The sequence below is a fragment of the Diabrotica undecimpunctata genome, chromosome 6 (assembly GCF_040954645.1).
Source record: "Diabrotica undecimpunctata isolate CICGRU chromosome 6, icDiaUnde3, whole genome shotgun sequence".
NCBI classification, from domain to species: Eukaryota; Metazoa; Arthropoda; class Insecta; order Coleoptera; family Chrysomelidae; genus Diabrotica; species Diabrotica undecimpunctata.
Genome location: NC_092808.1, coordinates 32,471,129 through 32,492,548, shown reverse-complemented (window position 1 = coordinate 32,492,548; position 21,420 = coordinate 32,471,129). Strand labels below are relative to the sequence as shown.

Below are 21,420 nucleotides of genomic sequence, written 5' to 3'. Positions count from 1 at the left end.
GGAAGCTTTTACAATTATAAGTGCAATATAGCCAGAATGATAAGAAATTCAAATTCTGAAAACCCAAAAGCATATTTATATTTAAAATATTTCTTTATATTGAATATCTTTAAATTTCTGTGAACAAGGAGATAACATTGGATGTTTCTTTGTATCTCGCATAAATTTATCTTCGTCTGTTAAACTAGGTCTCTTTATTTTTTCTTTTAACTACTGGTTCATGATCTGCTTCAGGATGTGCCAAGACTATTTCAGTGTCTGCGTTCACATGATGTATGGCTCCGTCGTCTGTTTCCATCCCCCACTCGTTAATATTTTCATTAGTCACGTCAGGTTCTTGAGTTTTTATTTCCCAGATGTCAATATCAGTATTTTCATTGGCTACGTCAAGTTCTTGAAAAGTAGGTAAGTAAAACTCTTCTCTGCAGCTGTCATCCACTTCCTACTCGTTAGTTTTAATATTTTCATTGGTCACGTTAGGTTCTGTAAAAGTTTCCCTTAAAAGTTTAGTTTCATCAGGCAGAAAATCGGGATCAGCAATGCTGTCATCCTCATCACTTTCAGATTCATAATTGAATTCTTGTATTAAATTCTTTTGGATTCTAAAACAAAAATACTTGTACGTAGTTTGTTTTATAAATGTGAAAGTTTTCGTGCAATTATAATGTACAAAAAGTAATTGCGGAAAAAGTACCAATATTTGCATTCAAATCGGTTCTAATTACGTAGGTACATGATTCTGTTTTTGACTCGAGTTCATGGCTTGAAGTTGGTGGAAAAATGTAATTTTTATATAATTTTTAACTATGAGTTACCAAAAGGTTTGAGGTTTTTTAATATATTCTAGTAAAAGTAGATAAAATTACAGCAGGGTATTCATTTTTAACTAACTTTTAGTCAGGTTACTGTTAACAGGAGTAATAACTGCAAAATATATGACAATAAAACTAAGGGTGAAAGTACATAATGTGAAATAAAAACTATTTGATCATGCACAAAAAACTAACCGTGCATAGCTTGGCTTCTTTTCACCGTCGTTAACACCAGTATTACTGCTTATCATTGACAGTATGAGACGGGTACGCCGACTTGGATAACTACGCGACATGTTTTAATACTTTTGAAGCAAATTTTTGTCACAACACGACTGTACACAAACAACTTTTTTGGAGGTTATTCGTTGGTTTCTTGAACTGAAAACCCCAGTATCTACCCAGTGTTTGTAAAAGCATTTTTAAGTGAAGATGTTATTTAAAAACACAGTATCTGGCATATACTTCTATACAAGAGATAATGTATTTTTTATTTTAAAATTAGAAAATTACTGTGTTTACTTTTAAAAAACTTCAAAATTAAGTGATTTAAGGGGATTTCAAACCTAAAACATAATAGAGAAAAATTAAGTTACACTCTATACTAAAAAGAAATTGTTGGATACCGCGTTTTTGATTGGGACAGCCGCAGGAAGGTGAAACTTTTTTCAAAATAAAAGAAAATATATTTTGTAATAATGGTGTTTTGTATTACAATGAAAAATGATTATTTTAAGGTCGTTAAGAAAATCAATCATGGCCAAAGTCAACAACAGTGCTCATCTTGGTATTGAGAAAAAAAAGGCAAGGGCACAGGCTCTATTATTGGCCAGATTTGAGTTCTGATGTTGAACATAAACATATTTTGTTGAAAAGTGTAAAATATGCCTAAAATCAGTCTAAGGAAACCTCAGAGAGAACCTCTTATTCAGCATGATTAATCAGATATCCCTTACTATAAAATAGGTGCAGATATTTTAAATTTTGAGGGGTCTAATTATCTAGTAGTGGTTGATTACTTTAGTTATTTTTGTCGGCATTGACTGTGATTTTCAACTGTCCAGATTCATTAGAAAACGAAATAACTATAAAATATTTAACAAAAGGACACACATATGTCAGCGGATGGGGTCCGTGGAAATATTGAAAGAAATGAAAATATATAAAGTTGAGAACGTGTACGATTTTAATTATTATTATTATTATTATTACATATTAATAAGGGCTGGGATCATGAAGACCCATAAGCCCATTTACAAGAAAAATGAAATAGTACATTACAAAATAATTAGTTACGCAAATAAACTATGAACTAGTAAATTGTATACAGTATTGTTCAGTTTACAAACATGTAACAGTCTAGTTGGTTTTTAAAAGAATTTATAACTGGGGAATTTATAATTTCCGTTGGGAGACTGTTCCATATACTAAAAATACACAGAAAATGTTGGCGCCTTGTGCATGAAAAGGATTCCTTCTTCAGTTTCAAACTGTGTCCACGTAATAAACAAATGCTACAGCTTTCCATATTCAAAGTTTAAAATTCGGAAGGTGATCCTTTATGGGTAATCTGGCCTTCGTCTGAGCCTAATTCTGGGCACCAAACTGTTCCAAAGTACTCTAGTAGGGGTCGGACATAAGTTTTATATAAACGAATAGAACCCGAAAAGGATATTTTTGTCAAAGTTTTATTAAGTAGGTATAATTTACTATTCTCTTTTTTAGTGATGTTTGAAATATGCTCCGACTAACTCAAATTTTCAGTAATTGTCAAATAACACCAAGGTTACAATATCCAGTACGTGCCCGTCTATCTAATAAGACAAACGCGGGTTATTTTTTCCCAAATGTAAAACTACACACTTATCTCTATCTAGACTTCCCAGTAGTAACGGCAAATTAACATCACGCAATTGGAGAGAGAGGATTTCAAAATGTGTTATTTCATGTATAACTGTATTTTCACCAAGATGATTATATTCAGTAATAAACTGTATGTTTGTTGTGATAACTACATGATCGGAATTGCCCACAGGAGTGCATATCACCGGTTCTGTAAACAATTGGTTATCATTTGTAAAAACCAAATCTAACGTTGATTGCAAATTGTTTATTCTGAAACGAGTTGGATTCATAATCAATTGGTGTAGTTATAACTTTGAACAAAGTTTATAAAAATGTTTCTCGCATTTGTTAGGTCATTGCTTACAACTGGCAAAGGTCAAGAGATATCAGTAAAATTGAAGACACCAAATAAGACAAGGTTTTTAAGGTTTGAAAGGAGTTCCATTTTTTCGATCAAGATTTGGTCATCTTCTAGGACAGTACTACCTGGACGATATAGGCACGCCAAATGAATAACAAGTGAATTAAGAGAAATTTTTAAACATAAAAATTCAATGTTAGGAACAACAATATCCAGATGAGAAACAGAAAAAGTTTCAGAAATTTCTAAAGACACAATGCACACTCCTCCCCCTCTTCGACTGCTGCGATCATATCTGTAAAGAGAGTATCCATCTATAGTATGTAAATTGTCAGAATCATTGTGTGTTAACCAAGTCTCGGTTATTAGTATTACTTTAGGTTTTAAATCCTGGATGTAACATAAAAGTTCATTAAATTTAGAATGTAGTGTAGCCAAATTGGTATAAAAGCAGAGCCAGTCGCAAAAGCCAGTTTTTTAAATATTACTGTCGAAAATGAGTAATTTTTAGTATACTACTTATGTATTTTATTGTTAAATTTTGTTCGCCGTTTTCTTTTCTAATCTCTAACTTAGATCACAAATCTTTTAAAAAGTTAACTTGCATTGGTGTCTTATCATCAACAATAGATCCATTTTTTGTTTTTGCTTTTCCTAAGAGTTTCTTTTTATTTCGCAGAATTTGTTTAGCTTCATACTCATTAATGATTTGAAAGATGTAATCAAATTCTCAAGAAAAGCTTTAAGAAGTTTTAAAGGTCGAAAAATCATAATGGGAGAAAAAAAAGAAGAGCCACTAGAAAAAACGATGATGCCTTGAAAAATTTTCAGATAAATTCAGTTGTAAAAGTGAAATTTAAAAAAGGATCAAAAACACTATGTTTCGAAACAAACTTTGACGCCGAACTTGACTTTTTGCAAAAAAAATTATGCGAATTCCAGAGAGGAATTCCAGAAGAAAAAAAAAGCTATTCTTAAGGCTTTAGTCCCTGTAATGCCGATAAGTAGAAGATACTTTTAGGAAAATATATTTGTAAATAATAATTCAGTGCTGCTTAATAGCTTCGTGCTGCTTTCAAGGATGTTGCAGACGGCTCTTCATTTAGGGGTGCGGCTAAAAAATATGATATACCGGAAAAAACGCTACGATTCCGACTCAAAGCAAAGAACAGCATTAAAAGTAAGCTAGAACAACCTCCTGCCCTTGGCCTGGACGCAGAACAAAAATTAGTGCTTCATGTCAAGAGATTGCAGGCTGCAGGGTACGCGCCAACAAGGGATGCCCTTTGCCGAATGGCTTTCAACCTGGCTGAACAAATGAGCCGAGTTTCCTACGGCCACTTCAATGTAGAGAAACGCAAAGCAGAAAGGGGTTGGCTTAAAGCATTTCTCAAACGGAAGCCATCATTAGCGATTCGAAAGGCCCTAGGAATGTCTATGGCCCGCGCGGATGGCATGGTAAAGGAAGAAGTGAATGATTATTTTAATTTGTTAAAAAAGACGTTAGAATCGTTAAACCTCTTGAACAAACCCGGAAATATTTACAATGTAGATGAGTCAGGTTTGCAATTGAACAACAGTCCGCAAGAAGTTATAGCGGCCAAAGGCAGTAAGGCAGCAAGTGCGGCAATCAAAAGAACAAGGAGAGACAGTGACAGTTGTTGCCTTTTGTAATGCAGAGGGAAGTTTTTACCTCCCTACGTAGTGTTCTAAGGTGTATACAAACAACAAGTGTGGCTCGATAATATGCCTAATGGTTCTGAAGTTCAATAGAATTTATGATACTGGTTATACTTTTTCCATTGTCAATTTGCCAAGCGTCGGCTTTTGAGGTTCTTTGATGTCGATGCCGACCATTGGCGTGGAAATTAAGAAAAGGGATCAGTTATCAAACGCATATTTCAAGAAAAATCATATAATTTTTATTAATTTTTACATAATTATATTCAGGAAAATTTCTCAATTTTTGGGCAGAAATTGTTTAAACAATTTTTTAAACAAATTCAAAATATCACCTTTTGTGCTCCAAAAAATATTTTTTAGGTTTTTGGGTGACTCTAAATAAGATCTATGTCATTTTTCTCAAAAGTTAATAGTTTTGGAGATATAAGCGATTTAAAATCCGAAAAATGCGATACCTAATATGCATTTTCGAGGCTTGAAAAATATGTAAATGAGTATTTTTGAGATTCAAGAGTATCTAAACTAAAGTATCAACATTGATTTTGGTGAGAAATCGGAGCAATATTTTCCGTAGCAGAAAAAGGTGATCTTTTGAATTTGAATTGTTTCCGGCAAAAATGTCCGGCACCCTTTAACCTTCGATTTGTTTAAACGGGGCATTTTTGAATAGGACTCTTCAAAGGACGGAATCAGTTTTTTTTTCAAATGGGAGCGGGCTCACAACACCGAATAAATAACAAATTAATTCTTTCAAATTAAAGCTTGTTAATTTTAGTGATTTATAAGAATATTGGACTTATTATTTAGTTTTTACATAAACCATAATATTTTTTACAATTATCTGTAAATAATGGCTCATTCTGTCAGAAAATTTTAAAACATTGTCTATCCAGCAATTAAGATTGTCAACTGAAATTTAATTTTTAAACACGGCCTACTGTTAATGCACAAACAGGGTGAATCTTCAATATTTTGCTTCGAGTTAGAGATATCTGAAAAAGTTATTTGGAAAAGATGTTCCAAATATTATTTTAACCCCACATAACAAAGTTTTATGTCAAAATTCGCACTTTTACTTTTTTCATTAATTGAAGAGCTTATTTCCAGTGTCTTAAATCCAAAATTTCGATTTTTTAAATTTTCTTTTTTTAAACTTTATAGATTTCTTCAAGTCTAGAATAAAGTTATATGTACCAAAACAACTTCTTATTTACCATTTAAAAGTGCATATGAAAATTGTAAAATTGTATAATTTGTATGTTAAATTTGTATGAAAATCTGTAATTTCATGGATTTCATTATATGGATGTAAGACACTTTGGAAATAAGCTCTTCAATTGTAGTCAGGATTCTAAAACGGACAGTTGGCTGTCCCGAGATGCATCTTTAGACAGCCAATTGTAGATTTAGGATCGAGATTACAAATAATACTGAAAAACTAAAATTGCGAATTTTGTCATGAAATTTGGTATGTGCGTTTACAATAAGTGGAACAACTTTTCCAAATAAGTTTTTCCGATTTCTCTAACGCGAAGCAAAATATCGAAAATTTACCCTGTTTGTGGATTCGCAGTAAGCCGCGTTTAAAATTTAAATTTCAGATGACTATCTTAAAAAAATGTGCACTAACAACATGTATGACTGTGCAAAATATCAAATCTGTATGTATTTTAGTAGCTGATATATAGAGTTGTCTTCATCTTAAATGCGACACACTGTATAATAATGAATACTAGTGTTCAAGATGCATCGCGATAGCTGTAAAGAAATTAATTAGAAGGACTGAAAAGAATCGTCAGTGTGCCTGTAAAATTGTAAACTGTTCCCTGAATAACGTCTTTTGCAGCAGTGTCAATCCTACCCAATTTTTTATTTGGTCGCTTTCGTTTTAAGGAATGATCTGTAACTGTGCCTAATTTAATAATTGTATATATCGTCTTATACCCGATTTTTTTAATACATGAATTCTCGAAACAATTGCATTATCAGCCATCCCAATATTTTCTTTTTTCAAACACTCATACATATTTAAAACTATTCTTTGGGATTGTACGTGCAAATCTTTATTTTTTAATTCAGAGCTGTCATTAACATAATTGTCATTATTTATTGATAACACAGAAGTTGATGCATCTTAAAAAATGTCATCCTAGAAAAATATAATATTACTTATAACTTATATTACCTATACCTTATAAGCCCCCGCCTCTGCAAAAGGAAATATTTTAGGGTGTCGCCTAGCCAGACAACAGGTGTTCATTAGAATTATCGGCTTTGCGCTTCGCGCTGTTGCCGCCATAATGCATGAGTTTAAAATTAGTGAATATAACCTTAATACCATTATTAATATATCTGCAATTTTTCATGTTTCCAGGTAAGGTATAAAATCAATGAAATTTGGAAAAAAATAATACAATTCTTGAAACCGTTTTTGAGAACTTGGATTCTTAAAAGTTGTCTGATTTCTTAAAAGTCGATCATTATATCTATAAAAGTATTACCGCTAAATTCACCAACAGGGCAACGTCGAACGTTCAAATTCTCTCCAGACTACAATGTTGCCAATATTCGAAAATTACTTAGAATATAAGTAATATATACAAAGTTCACGGTTGCTTTAATTCATTAGTGAAGAGTCCATGTAAATATTAGTACCTAGTTAATTAATTTATATATATATTTTTGAGAATAAGTTCATATTATTTTTTAAGAGTGTCGTTCGTTGACTAGCAATTGAATAATAACGAATAGAGAATAGAGAATATTTTTTAAATATAACCTTAGGAATTTTAGGAAATATGTCTGACAACCTTGATTTGAAAGGCGGTCTCTTTGATACCAGAATAAGACATGTTTATGTTGGAAAATTATTAGTGGATGTACTATACATTCCGCGAGAATGGCTGCAGTCATCCTTTGTGATGATCCCAAAAACAGCTAATGCCACAAAATGCAATGAACACCGCTTAATCAGTTTAATGAGTCACTTGCTGAAACTCTTTCTTAGGATATTACACTCAAGAATGTATAAGATACTAGAAGAACTTAGCGGGTCAACACAATTCGGTTTTAAGGGAGGACTAGGAACAAGAGAGGCAATTTTATGTTTGAACACTTTAATACAAAACTGTTTAGATCAACGAAAAGATGTCTACCTCACCTTCATCGACTACGAGAAGGCATTTGACAATGTTAAACATGATATCATGATGGAACTACTACATAGGGCCAACATTGACCAGAAGGAGATCAGAATTATTCAGAATCTATACTGGAACCAAATGGCAAAGGTGAGGATTGATCAAGACCAATATACGGATGAATTTGAAATCCGGAAAGGTGTCCGCCAAGGCTGCATACTCTCTCCGATGCTTTTTAATTTATATGTTGAAAATATATTTGCGGAAGCATTAGAAGACACGGAATTAGGCATTAAGGTGAACGGCATACCAATTAGTAACCTACGCTATGCGGACGACACAGTGATTATAACTGATAAATTGGAAGATCAGCAGTTATTACTTGATAGGGTGAATAGCATAGGTAAAAAATATGGCCTCAAAATCAACATTTTGAAAACGAAATATATGGTCATTAGCAGAAACCCTCCAGAAAACCCGATAATATGCATAGGTGACGATCGCATAAAACGAGTGAAAACTTTTAAATACCTTGGCACCACAATCAATGACCAATCGGATCCACAACAAGAGATAAAAACCCGAATACAAATGGCAAGACAAGCTTTTGTAAAATTCAGACCGCTTCTATGTAATCAAAACCTACATTTCGAAATACGCTACAGAATGGTCAAGTGCTACATATGGTCCATCTTGCTTTATGGCATGGAAACGTGGACTTTGAAAAAAACATCTATCTACAAACTTGAAACATTTGAAATGTGGTCATTAAGAAGAATGATGCGCATACCTTGGGTGGATAGAGTTCGAAACGATGACGTCCTTAAGAGAGCCGGCGTGGAAAGAGAACTCTTTAAATTAATTAAAAAACGCAAGATTGGTTACCTTGGGCACATATTGAGAGGAGCAAAATATGAAATACCTCAGTTAATCCTACAAGGAAAGATCGAAGGTAGGAGAGGAGCCGGCCGCAAACAATTATCCTGGTTAAGAAATATTAAAGAATGGACAGGAATACACAATACAGGCGAGCTGTGTCACGCCGCCAAGAACAGAATTCTAGTAATGAGATAGTCGCCTACGCACTTTGGTGTATGGCATGTGAAGAAGAAGGTTCTGAAGTGATGATGGGGGAAAATCAGCCTACATAAATGAAGATATCTTTAAAAATTGGCTGGAAAACCACTTTATTCCAAGGAAGGCAGCTGGTACATGCCTATTACTGCTCAACGGACACGGATCTCACACTAACTCGCCGAACATATTAGAGATAGCGCTGGAAAATTATGTCCACTTTCTTTGCCTACCCAGCCACACAACTCATTATTACGCCACACACGAAGGAAGATAGAACGCAGGCACTTCGGCCAACTTCTACAGAAAGCCTGGTGACAAGCTGCAACAATGTCTACGGGTTCAGCAGGCTTCCGGGCCTGCGGGGTGTTTCCATTCGCGCCCTCCTCTATGATTACGCTTACCTACAAGAAACCTTGGAGTCCAAATCTATGGACAAGGACGACGAAAGTGTTCAGCTCAGCCTTGGATCCTCAACCCAGCACATCTGGTTCACTCTCACTTAATACTCCAAAGAAGAAGCCTACTGACCCACATTCTCATAAAACTACAAAAGCAACTCCTACGAAACTTCTACAAATTGTGTCACCAGTACCAAAATGTGATGTTCCTTCCTAAGAAGGCCAAACGAGCAATCAAAATTGCAAAGCAGGAGAAGACATTTAAGCTTCGAAAGCCAGCAAAAAAGAAGATCTTACTAGAAGAAAAATTGCCATCATCATCTGGAGGCGAGTGGGACGAAAAATCCTCCGATGATGAAATTGTAGATGAGGAAGATTTCCTACAATGTGTAGAAAGTGTTAACGTCGACGACTACGTATTGGTTGAGTTTCCAGGAAAGAGCAAGCCATTCTATTATGTGGGCGTAGTCATTAGCATCAAAATGATGGCGTTGAAGTTAACTTTATGAAGAAAGGAAAGCTTCAGTTCATCCTTCCATTTGCTGAAGACATCGGCATTGTCAAAATGGAACAAATTAAGAAAATCCTGCCAAAACCTAATGTTCGTCGTGGACACTTCAATTTTGTTGTTAAATTCCCGAACACCATGTAAGTTGTGTAGACAGTTTTATTTCACCTCATTTCATTAAAAGTTGCAAAGTTAATTACTCTGAGTTTTTATTTTTGGTTTACACGTAATTTCCCATAAGTCATATCCCCAACACCTAGTGCGTCATATTACCTCTCCCCTGTCGGGAATATGACGCAAAAGTTGACTTTTTTTGTTTTTAAATTATAATAATTCTTATTGTAGAATTTAATTAGAATTTATGCTGTGAGTACCTGATAGTACTAGATGTCATAAACACTAATCAACATGTTGTTATCGGTATTACCGTTTGAGATCTGCCAAAAACCCGAATTGTGCGTCATATCCCCTACGTTTATCTTATCACGTAGGTATCATCTGCGATATCAGAATTTGTAAAAGCATTAAGATTGAGAGGTTGGCACGTTTATAAAGAATTAAAGAAGAAATAATACCAACGATATTAAAAAATGCAGACATGGGTGATAAAAGAAGAGTACCTAGACCAAGAAAAAGATGGTAATATGAAGCAGAAAAGAAGCACCAAAATAAAACACGCAGTATAATATAATAAAAATAAATTTATTAACATAATAAGATTAAACAAACTTTAGCAAAATAACATGATAAAATATTCGATATATATAAAATTAATCTCTTAATGGTCAATAATATATTATCGTTTGTCAGAATGTAACAAATTATATACAGATATGCTAACATTCTGAACGTATTAATTTAAAAATAACGTGTACAATAAAATATAATCTTTTGGGGATGAAACAAAAATACCTTTCAAATATTAGGAAATAAATATTTTATTAACATTTTACCTTTAGTGAGCTTTCATTGTATTAATCAGGAGATGATTTGTTAATAAATATCACCAAAATGCTGAAATATTACCACTTAAAACACTGGCATTGGTAATATTTCAGTTGAGTTTATACAAAGATCAATATATATATATATATATATATATATATATATATATATATATATATATATATATATATTGATCTTTGTATAAACTCAACTGAAATATAACTATACATAGCTTGAAAAAGCCCCATACAGGAAAAAAACAAGAAAGTGTAGTGCCCCTCAAGAACTGCTCAAAGTCCAAACTATACGACTCATTAGGAATATCATTTATTTTTGAAAATATTCGGAAATTATGCAATATATATGTATATATATATATATATATATATATATATATATTAATGGCGGATATTAGTAAGGGATAATAAAGGGACAAAGGAGCAATGTGTATTGCTAATTGTTATATTAAGCATACAGCTGGAGGAGTTGTAAATTCACAAAGCATGCTGATTATACTAAAAATCATATGAATTTAGAATTTAGGATTTTGGGAAAAACAGATATAAGAAATTAACATGATAGTGCGTAACGTGAGTATCAAAATAAAAAAATGTATATAAAAGAGACATATTTGAAATTAATTAATTAATTGCACCAAATATATAGTGCTTTTGAATTAGCTCTCCGAGGTCCTGATAGAACTGCAAATTATAGTAATCCAGATCTTTTCCGTGAATTTCTCAATTTTATAAGTAAATTAGATTTAAGTATGAAAGAATACTTGAAAAAATACTATTGTTTTTAGTGTCACTTCCAAAACCTTTCAAAAGGATTTACTGAACACCATGTTACGCTTTGTTCTGTAATAGTGAAATTAAAAATCAGATAAAAGTCATCATCTAATAAATGGTTATAACTTTAAGACTGTGGTAATATATCTTAAAAGGTTCTGGGGCTACACTAGATCTGAGGAGCATTTGCCTGAACAATTATCAAATGCCATAATAAATAATAATAATAATAATAAGTGAATACTAGGCAAACAACACTTGGCAATTGATGTGGCGATACCCAACACCAATAATTTACGTGTTAAATACAACGAAAAGATCGCCAAGTACAGAGATCTAGAAATACAAATCAGGAGACAATGGAGAATGGAAAGTACCCAGACGATACCTATTATTCTTTCTACCACTGGAGTCATCCCGAAGAGCCTTCTAGAAAACATAAAAAAGCTGGGTCTAAATGAACATATATATAAGATTATGCAGAAAGCTGTGTTACTTTCGACGTCCAGATGCGTACGAAAATTTTTGGGAGATACACCGACATACCAAGTCACCTAGGACTCGATAACATGGAAAGAGTCCCACCAGAGCTCAATCCTTTTGATACCGTAGGTATCTGGGATGAGTGAATTTTCCCCTTAGAGGGAGTGTGAGCCGTATGGCTAAATCTGGAATAAGTGAATATTTTTTGCTGACCGAAATAGATATTGAAACTTATTTTTCATTGTCTGCAAACCGAAAGGAGATACCTACTAGATAGCATCATTAAACGCCTCTTGCCAAGGCAGACACCTACCCTATGGAACTTTCAAGATGTTTCTACTAAATATGAAAATAAAATTACCTCATTGAATGCCCTGAAACAATCAATGATTTAGCTAACCTTACCAAAACTATCAATGGAGCAACTGCTTCTTAGATATTTTTATATTTGCACTGCTAGTGTCACTGGCATAAAAATATATCTGCATTTAAAACTAAAAAGGTAAAAGTAAGAATGTAACTGAATTATTATGTTACGAAAGAAATTGTAGAAACTAACTTAAAAAGTCTAAGATATGCCAAGGATATTGGTCGTACCCATATAGCTGCTACAGAAAAAGCATGCGACGTTATTTTAATTCAGGTAAAAGATAGATTTCTTTCAAGGTTATATTGAATGTGTTGGCATCAAGTAGTTTCAATTTCCACAAAGAATATCTTGTCACAGGAAAACTTCAAAGAACGATCAGATCCATGAAAATTGAAAGCAGTATGTTAAATTTTTTAAAGGAAAACTTGATGAACCATTATTAGACATTTATAAATTGAGTACTCTTATACCAACAATTCAACTAACAACTGTACAACGTGAAAGGAGTTGTTTAACTTTAAAAGGCGTAAAAACATTTTTAAAAAGTATAATGAATCAACAGGGACTCACACCAATTCCAATAGTAAAAAGAAATTGATAAAAAAAACCGTAATTTAAATAAAGTCATAAACATTTTTGTTAGTGCCAACGATACGAGAACCGATTTTATCTACAAATGATGATAAGACTATGTGTTATATATATATTTTTTTGTTTTTTATTATTTTTTTACACCAAATGTAATGTCACTGCTGTGTCCTTTCGTGTAAAAGACTATTTTACATGAATGGACACAACAATATGGGTGGCCACTGTTATGAACTTCTAAAAAGATCATGGTCGCATCAAGATCTATTTCAGAATCTATCACAATATTGAGTAGGCTCCAGAGATGTGGATAGAATAACCACCTAATGAGGATGTATGACGTCAGATTAAAACAAAAATTTTGAGAAAATGAAATGCAGGACAGAGCATCAAAAGTGAACTTATAAAAAGATCGTAGAATCAAATAGGCGGAAATTTTCTTTTAAAAATAATAGAATAAAGAAAATGAAGACTACAGGGAAAAAACCAGACATGTCAATTTTTTTCAAAATTTCAGATTTCTATTCTATGGTATAGAACACGCGGAGAAGCACATTTTAGAGCTATCGTACAGGGTAAAAAGTAGTCTTGTCATGAGTAATTACACTTTAAAGTTTCGGGGTACTGGGAAAAAACCAGCTTTGTCCATGCGTCCAGTGAAAGAACCAGATATGTCACAAGTTTCATGGTAGATAGCGTTGGATTGATTTAAAAATTATCTGTAATTATCTATTAATTTGTAAGAACAAACATTTGTGAATATCGAATATAATTATTTTTCTGAATGACTAAATGTTCAACAAGACATTTATGCATTGATATAACATAACGTAATAGAAAGACTCTTTTTGTTTCTTGTAAAAATATAAACAGGCAGGTATAAAAAGTGCGCATTATTCACACATTAATTTCACAATATTCCGATTCATACATTATATCGTAAACAACAAAATCCATGGGCTTCGTGAAATAAAAATTACATATCCCATCCGTGGACATTCATACTTAGAGTGTGACAAGAATGTTGGACTGTGGAATCTAAAAATGCCTTTTGAAGTACCAAAAGGTTTAGAGACATGATCAAGGGGTCCCGCGTAAAGCCGTCTCCATTCATCGTCGTGAAAGTAACACGAAAAATAGTTTTGGACTGGAAATCATTTTTGGACAAAAAGTATGTTCCAAAATGCACTTTCAAAACTCAAGTTTTGAAAGAGGTTGTTGCCACATCAGAGCACAGTCGACTTATAAATCATCGATCTTCTTACAATGGACCATTATTTTCAAGCATGTTGAAGAAACGAATGACCTTAACAACTACGGAGTTGAAGAATGGAGAATTTGAATTACCATTACCAGCCTACTCAGGTAGGGTATAAAGTATCACAAAAAATTATAATATTAGTCCCTTTATGTTGTTTCAGGACCCCTCGCAATTTCAAAAGCCAAGCACAGCGATTTAATGAGCCTTATGAGATTCTGTGGTCCTGCAGCTGTGGACTTTTTCTCCGTCTTACCTTATAATTAGTCGTAACAGGTAAATTATTATTATTATAATTACTCTTTTTTTATTTCTTTATTTAACGTCGGCGTCGATCTACTTCTGCGATTAAAACTAAACACCGACGCCCGGAGCACGCTTCCACCAACGGAAAATTTTGACGAATGCCCTGGTGTTCCAACCAGAGGTAGGGATCTTTAACGAGCCATGTTACAGTAAAACCTGTGTTAACGGCCACCTGTTAAAACCGGCCACTTGTACTAGCCGGCTAGTTTCAAAGTTCCCCAAACCAAAATTTGTGGACTACAAAACCTGGTATTAGCGGCCACCTTTTTATATCGGCCAATAGTTCTGTCATTTTTAGTGACCGTTATTGACAGGTTTTGCTGTATTTATTATTACCTATCATTCACAATAGAAATACTAATCAAAATGAAACCTATTTTCATTATTGAAAGATTGACAATTTTCTGTTTCAGACGACTAAGCTGGTTCTTTCAATGGACAAATTGCGGTTGACAAGAATTTCCTGGATTTTTAAAAAGTGTAACACATTTTTCTGAATAAAAACAGTGCAATGCCGTTCATGTGTTTTTATGGATCAATTTTGACTCCCGAGTTTTATTATACGTTTCAATGTAAGACACATTATGGTCTTCAAAGTTAAATATGCGTTTTTCTCGGTCTTATGAAATTTTGACATATCTGGATTTTTCCCTGTAGTCTTCAAATTTCTTCATACAAGCAAACAATCAAATGGTAGAGAAAAACATAAAAAATATTTTGACAAATAGAAATAAATAAAAAACGACCCAGAAACATACAAGAACATGCAAAAAAGGGAAAAATAATCTCATCTAAGATCAAACCTAAATGAAAATAATGAAGAAATATTGTCACTTCTACAATATTTGTAGAAAAAATAAAGAAAGAAAACTATATTTATAACATTTAGAACCATTGATTCGCATTAATATATTGTTGCTATGGATTCCTTCTGACGTAACTCTACTCTAAATCACAGGACCACCAACAAAACACAAAAATTAATAAGGCGTGATTTTTCTTTAATATATAAGTATGGTATTTAAATAAGAACACAGGGAAACAGAACAAAGAACAATTAATATAATCGATTGTGGTAATACTAATAATATTTACTTTTCTACACGTCTGAAAGAAAAAACAGTGTTGGATATTTTATACGTATTAAGATGTGTTAATTCATGTACGTGTTTAGATATTTAAACATATACCACTAGTTTTAACTATATGTACCTGCATATTAATAGGAAATACAGCTACCTACAAAAATGTACATTCTCCATAGTATAATTTAAACAAAATGCAGGATTAATTTAGTATGACAACTCACTTTATAATAATAAATATTTTAAATATATAATATATTCTGACTTCTTCTACTTTGTAATATTCTAACATACGTTTGCTTTTTTACTCATTTAAGTGAGATTTATTCCCGATACTCTAATTTGTTAGAATAATAAACTCATTTTATACTTGTCTAATTTTCAAAAAATATTTTTGATATCATCCAATATCACTAAATTTTAATATGTATTCTAGATTCTTCCAGATCAGCTGGGTAGCTCTAAACTTAGAAATAGGTCCTTTTTGCTGAAATACTCTTTAAAACGTATAGCTGCGTACCTGAAACAAAATAAAATGTTATAAATGTAGAGATTTTGCAGAGTTTTTGTTGACGCAACAGTTCCTAATGACTAAACATAATCGTCACATTTCCTTCAATTTTGCTTTTATGCTTTTACGCATTTTAATTTAAATTGTGAGTCGTTACAGCCGTTATTGACGCAAGGGGAAAAGCAGCGTCACAAAATTGACGACTCAGATGTTGTTAACCATATTAAAGTCATTTCCCTGCTCACAAAACCACTATTAAAGAAAAGACCATGAGAACATTGTATGATGACAAAAATGTATGATTTATAAAAAAGAAATGTGAAAGTGAGAATAGAAATCGTTTGAAAGAAAAATATTACTACCAAGTCTTCAGCCAAAAATTTAACTTGCACTTTGAACCGCCTTCAACGGACACTTGCAGCAACTGTGACCAGTTATTTAAAAAAATCCGACTTAAAGACAGAAAGAAAACTGTACTTAAGGCGAGGAGAACAAGCGCGCGCAGACCTGAAAACAGATACCGCGGAAGCCTCGCAGGATAAATATGTTTGTACATTTGACCTTCAAAAGGCATCGCCTTTTTCCAAACTCACAACTTCAATAGCCTACTATAAGAGAAATTTTTATATCTACAACTTTGGCATTTGAGAAGAGTTTTTGAGCACAAAATTCCTAGAAGATCCAATCACAAACAGGAAAAAGAACACTGAAGGTAGGTAAATCAATTGTCTTAAGATACGGTGGTTGAGGCTTAAAAAATGTGCACCTTTCCAAATAAAAATAAATTAATCTTTTAGTGAAATTCCGAGTTTCCGAACCTTGGACATCCTTGGAAAAAGACAAGTAAAACACGGCCTGGAAGACCCGTGCAAGTTGACTGTACAGCAGGATCGGCTTTACCTAACCAACAGACAAATGAACAGGTTTTCCAATTTAAAATAACCGAAACCACAAAGGTTTACACGTGCAAGTTCAATTTAAAATGCCGATGGTCACTTACGCATGAAATGTTGGAAGATCTGGCACAATGCGTGCACTTTTCGGACTTCGGCTCGCCAGTACTCATCAGTAACTGTTTATACATGCCATTTTATTTTACAGGGCACCAACAACTACTGGTGTGAGCAAATCCATGCGTGTATAGTCTCGCGTTCAATGAGATAAATAAGTAGAATAATAGAATAACCTGTAACAAAATATTTTTATTAAAATACCTACCCCATGTAATCAAAGCTAATTGAGGAATGTTCAGCCTGCACCAATGACCAAACACCCCAAAAGATATGTGTTACTAACGAAGACTTGTTTATTTGAACGTACATTTTTTCAATTTCTTTACTAGATGGTTCTTGCCCATTATATTCCTTCAAATATACCTTTATCCATTTTGTTTGAAAGTCTTTGTTCGGATATAAGGAGTAATCAATTTCATCTATACCTAAAAATATTTAAATTATGACTTTATTATATATGTATGTATATTACCTTTTACTTTTCTTATCTAAATGTTACTCTATTTTAGTAGAATTTAGATTTCGCAATAGTATATGTTTACGTTATCGAATATAAAAAAGGATGCAATAAGGTTTAATATTATAAATTTTATATAGACTTTAATAAATAAAAAAGCATTGTTGCTTTTTTTCTTTAACATCTACTCATAATATGTTAACAGTAAAGTTTAAAAACCATAACCAAATGAAATTAAAAGTAACGAAATGCTGCAGAGACCGAATGACCTATAAATAAAAGCCCGTATAGAGTTCGTATTGTGAGAAGCTTTTGAAATGTGTTATAGTGTCAGAGATTTGACCTCTAAAAACGAAACGAATAAGCTGAGTTTTGTTGAGAATGTGAGTGTTTGTGACCCCAAAAAAGATGCAAAAGAGTTTGCCACTCCTACCCCCTTAAGAGTGTTGGCGCAAAATTTCGGGCCAATGCTTTTTAAATGCATTCATTTTTTTCGAATCCTGAGAAAACTAATAAATATTTTTGAAAAATTTAAACGCAGAATGAAAGATTATATTACTACCGAGGGTCGCAAGTTACTTAGAATAAACAAAAAGTTTTTTTGAATGAGATATTTGAAATTAAAAATCACACTAAATTCTCTCCTCTTTTTCGCCCCTGTAACTTATTAAAATAAACATTATAGAAGTTTTCAGGGACTTTCGGCCCTCATCTTTCAATCTTCGTTTAAATTTTTCATAAATACTTATTAGTTTTCTCAGGATTCGAAAAAAACGAATGCATTTAAAAAGCATTGGCCCGAAATTGCGCCTACGCTCTTAACACTTTAACTGCCAGGTAAATTCATAGTAAATTTTGTACCGGGTCTTCTGGGCCAAAATATTTTTTTTTCTTAATTACACTATTTGTGTTTGTCATTAGCAAACAATCATAAAGTCAGATTCGTTTTTTGGTTATTTTTGTAAAAATTGCTGTGTCCTCATATGGTGCACGCGGCCTGCGATTCTGAAATTGTTACTAATGTCTAGTTGCAGGCTATGTGTACCACAGATGGACACTGACGGTAAAATAGTCTATTATCTTTCCAGTAAGAGAGAATAATCTTTGCTGCCAATAATAAAAATAAGAAAAACTGCTTATCTGGCTCATATATTTCGAAATTTCAAGTACTAGTTCTTAAAGCTTATTATGGAAAAGAAGATAGAAGGAAAACGAGGCATCGGAAGAAAGAAATATTCATGGCTTAAAAACAGGGATTGGACAAACCTCGATGCCCACGCACTCTTTAAAGCCACACAAGACCCAGAGGAGTATGCCAGAATTGTCGCCAACATCCACTAATTGGATAGGGCACCATAAGAAGAAGAAAGAGAGTGACACGTGTAAGATGTTTCAGTTTGCAATTTCCTTCCGATGGAACCGTATCGTCGACTTCACGATTGAAAAAAGTTAATATAGCGCACAATAACAAACAACTCCGTTATTTAGAGTTAGAATTAGAAGCAGAAAAGGTTGCCGGTTAGTTAGGAGTTTAGAAAAATAAACATGAGTGATGATTTTTCTGATTATTCGGACTAGGATTTTAAAGATGCAGCGTTGACGAGTGAATCCGACAATGAACCTGTAGCGAAAAAAAAAAGAAAATTTTGAGGAAAGGTTTGTTCAATAAAATCTTAAATAAAATTTTAGTTTGTATAATCCGATTTTTTTACTATTAGATTGGCTTCATACAAATGAATTTACGTTTGTTTTACGTATTATAAATATATCATTTAAATTGACACAAAACCTTGATTTGCGCTTAGATACAGTAAGCAATATCTGAAAATGGATTAATATATTGATATTTTTTTGTAGGAGACATAAAACTCAATACTTCTGCAGGGCCATCCCGTGTTCAGTCATCTCGAGTAATGTAGGAAGGATGTTCTTCAATGAAGTAATCTACCCCTTCCTCTAGAAGTTCAAACTAAACATGAACTTACTTAAAATGCTTTGAATAAAAGAGGCAGATGCACGATTTGTTACAAAAAAACTCTGAACTACATGGTCGATTTTATGCTGTAAAAAACACAAAACGAGTAACATGCGTATGCAACGGATGTGAAGACAGCCCTTTTATGTGTTTAGAATGTTTCTTTGTCAACCATGTTTTCACAAAAAAATAACTAAAACATGTACAACAAAAGTGACTCTCAGTACTTAATTTTCTAGTTAAAAGATAATACATTCTGCGTTACTTTTGATTTTATAATATGCTGTACTATTATAAAAATAAAAAAAATAGTCGATGTATATTTAATTTTCATTTTCATATCCCTTATACCTTTAAAATTAAAAAAATCCCAGGATATTTTTAAATGTCATAGTTCTACGCCAGACTCAATGATATTCTTATTTAAATACACGGTAAATGTGTACCAGCCACGGACACATTGCTGAAACGCTGATAAAACCTGTGTCCGTTATATGTACACATGTCAGAGAACTATAATTGCCTGTGTCCATATTTGGTACACATGGCAGTTAAACTATTAAACCCCCTATCGATTTACCAACAATCTGTACGCCGTAGAAAAAAATATTTAAAGCAAAAAATGTAGCTAAGATAATTTTAAACAAAAATGTTTATTAGCACATACTTTTAATGGTAAAAGATATGGCTCTGCAGTGTTTTTTGATGTATCCCAGGCATTCGACAAGGTATGACACGAAGGGTTGCTAGTCAAACTAAAGAAACTATTGTCTTATCCACACTCTCAAACATTACATCATCTCATTACAAATCTACAAACTATTAGTCTTACTAAGGTCTAAAATCTAATTCTTCAAGGAAAAATAGAAGGAAAACGAGGACCAGAAAGGCGAAGAATTTCCTGGCTGAAAAATCTACGTACGTGGTTTAACACAACAACCACAAATCTTTTCAGAGCCGCAGTTTGCAAAATACAGATTGCCATGATGGTCGCCAACATCCGAAACGGATAGGCACTACAAGAATAATATTTCAAAAATGGCTAAAAAGGTGGGGTATTAACGCAAATGAATTTAAATCCACTCATGTGACGTTTAGCGACAAATACCTCAGCATGCATCTGGATCGACGTTTATTATGGAGAGAAAACATATTCGCGAAATGCAAGCAACTTGGAAGATGAATATAATGAATTGGCTTATATTGAATTGGCCGAAGATAAAAGCCGTCTTAAAACTTCTGTGGACCTACAGCACCCAGCTAGAAAAACGCTTATTGCCCCTGGCAAATTGCATATCTCTCTAGTAGGTACCTACATAAAAATCCACTATGCAATTTGTCTGACCGTGCCGGTGTAGTTTCCAAGAAGGAGGGGTTCTGAATTGAGTAGGGGCTCTTCAGTACTTCTTGGAAAACACACTCGGAGGGGGGTAGTTCTCAACCTCAACACGGCGCGTCCCAATGGCTGATAGTTAACGTCCTACAGATGTGTGGGGCAGGTGTGAATAAGGCTTTGCCAAATAAACACCTGCGGATCAACTGAGAGAATGGCATAGGGCAACTGCTATGTCATTACAGGATCGGAGCGGTTGAGAAAATCTCTTTACCGGTCTGATACTGAATAATCACAGGCGGTAATTATGATTTAATCGGTTGTGACACTGCGAAATCACCGAATGTTTGCCGGTATAAGCAAACCCCCACTTACTGACCAACGGCTTCGGGCGGATGAGTTGGTAAGTGATAGGGAACTCTTTTGTCCTGAGATTGAGAAATCGATCTCAAAGGCGGATGAACCAAGATCAACGGCATAA

At 33.4% G+C, this 21,420-nt stretch overlaps 1 protein-coding gene across 3 annotated transcripts in view; it reads right to left on the bottom strand.

The window, feature by feature from the left end:
• Window positions 1–10,507: 10,507 nt before the first annotated feature.
• eas (ethanolamine kinase 1) overlaps window positions 10,508–21,420 on the bottom strand; it is a 129,302-nt gene continuing 118,389 nt past the window's right edge. For all 3 annotated transcript variants that reach the window (XM_072534571.1, XM_072534570.1, XM_072534569.1), the window contains exons 6-7: window positions 17,380–17,599; window positions 10,508–16,170 (exon numbers count right to left, since the gene is read on the bottom strand). In XM_072534571.1, coding sequence (XP_072390672.1) covers window positions 16,098–16,170; window positions 17,380–17,599 — 293 coding nt within the window. In that variant the 3' untranslated portion in view covers window positions 10,508–16,097. The remainder of the gene's footprint in view (window positions 16,171–17,379; window positions 17,600–21,420) is intronic.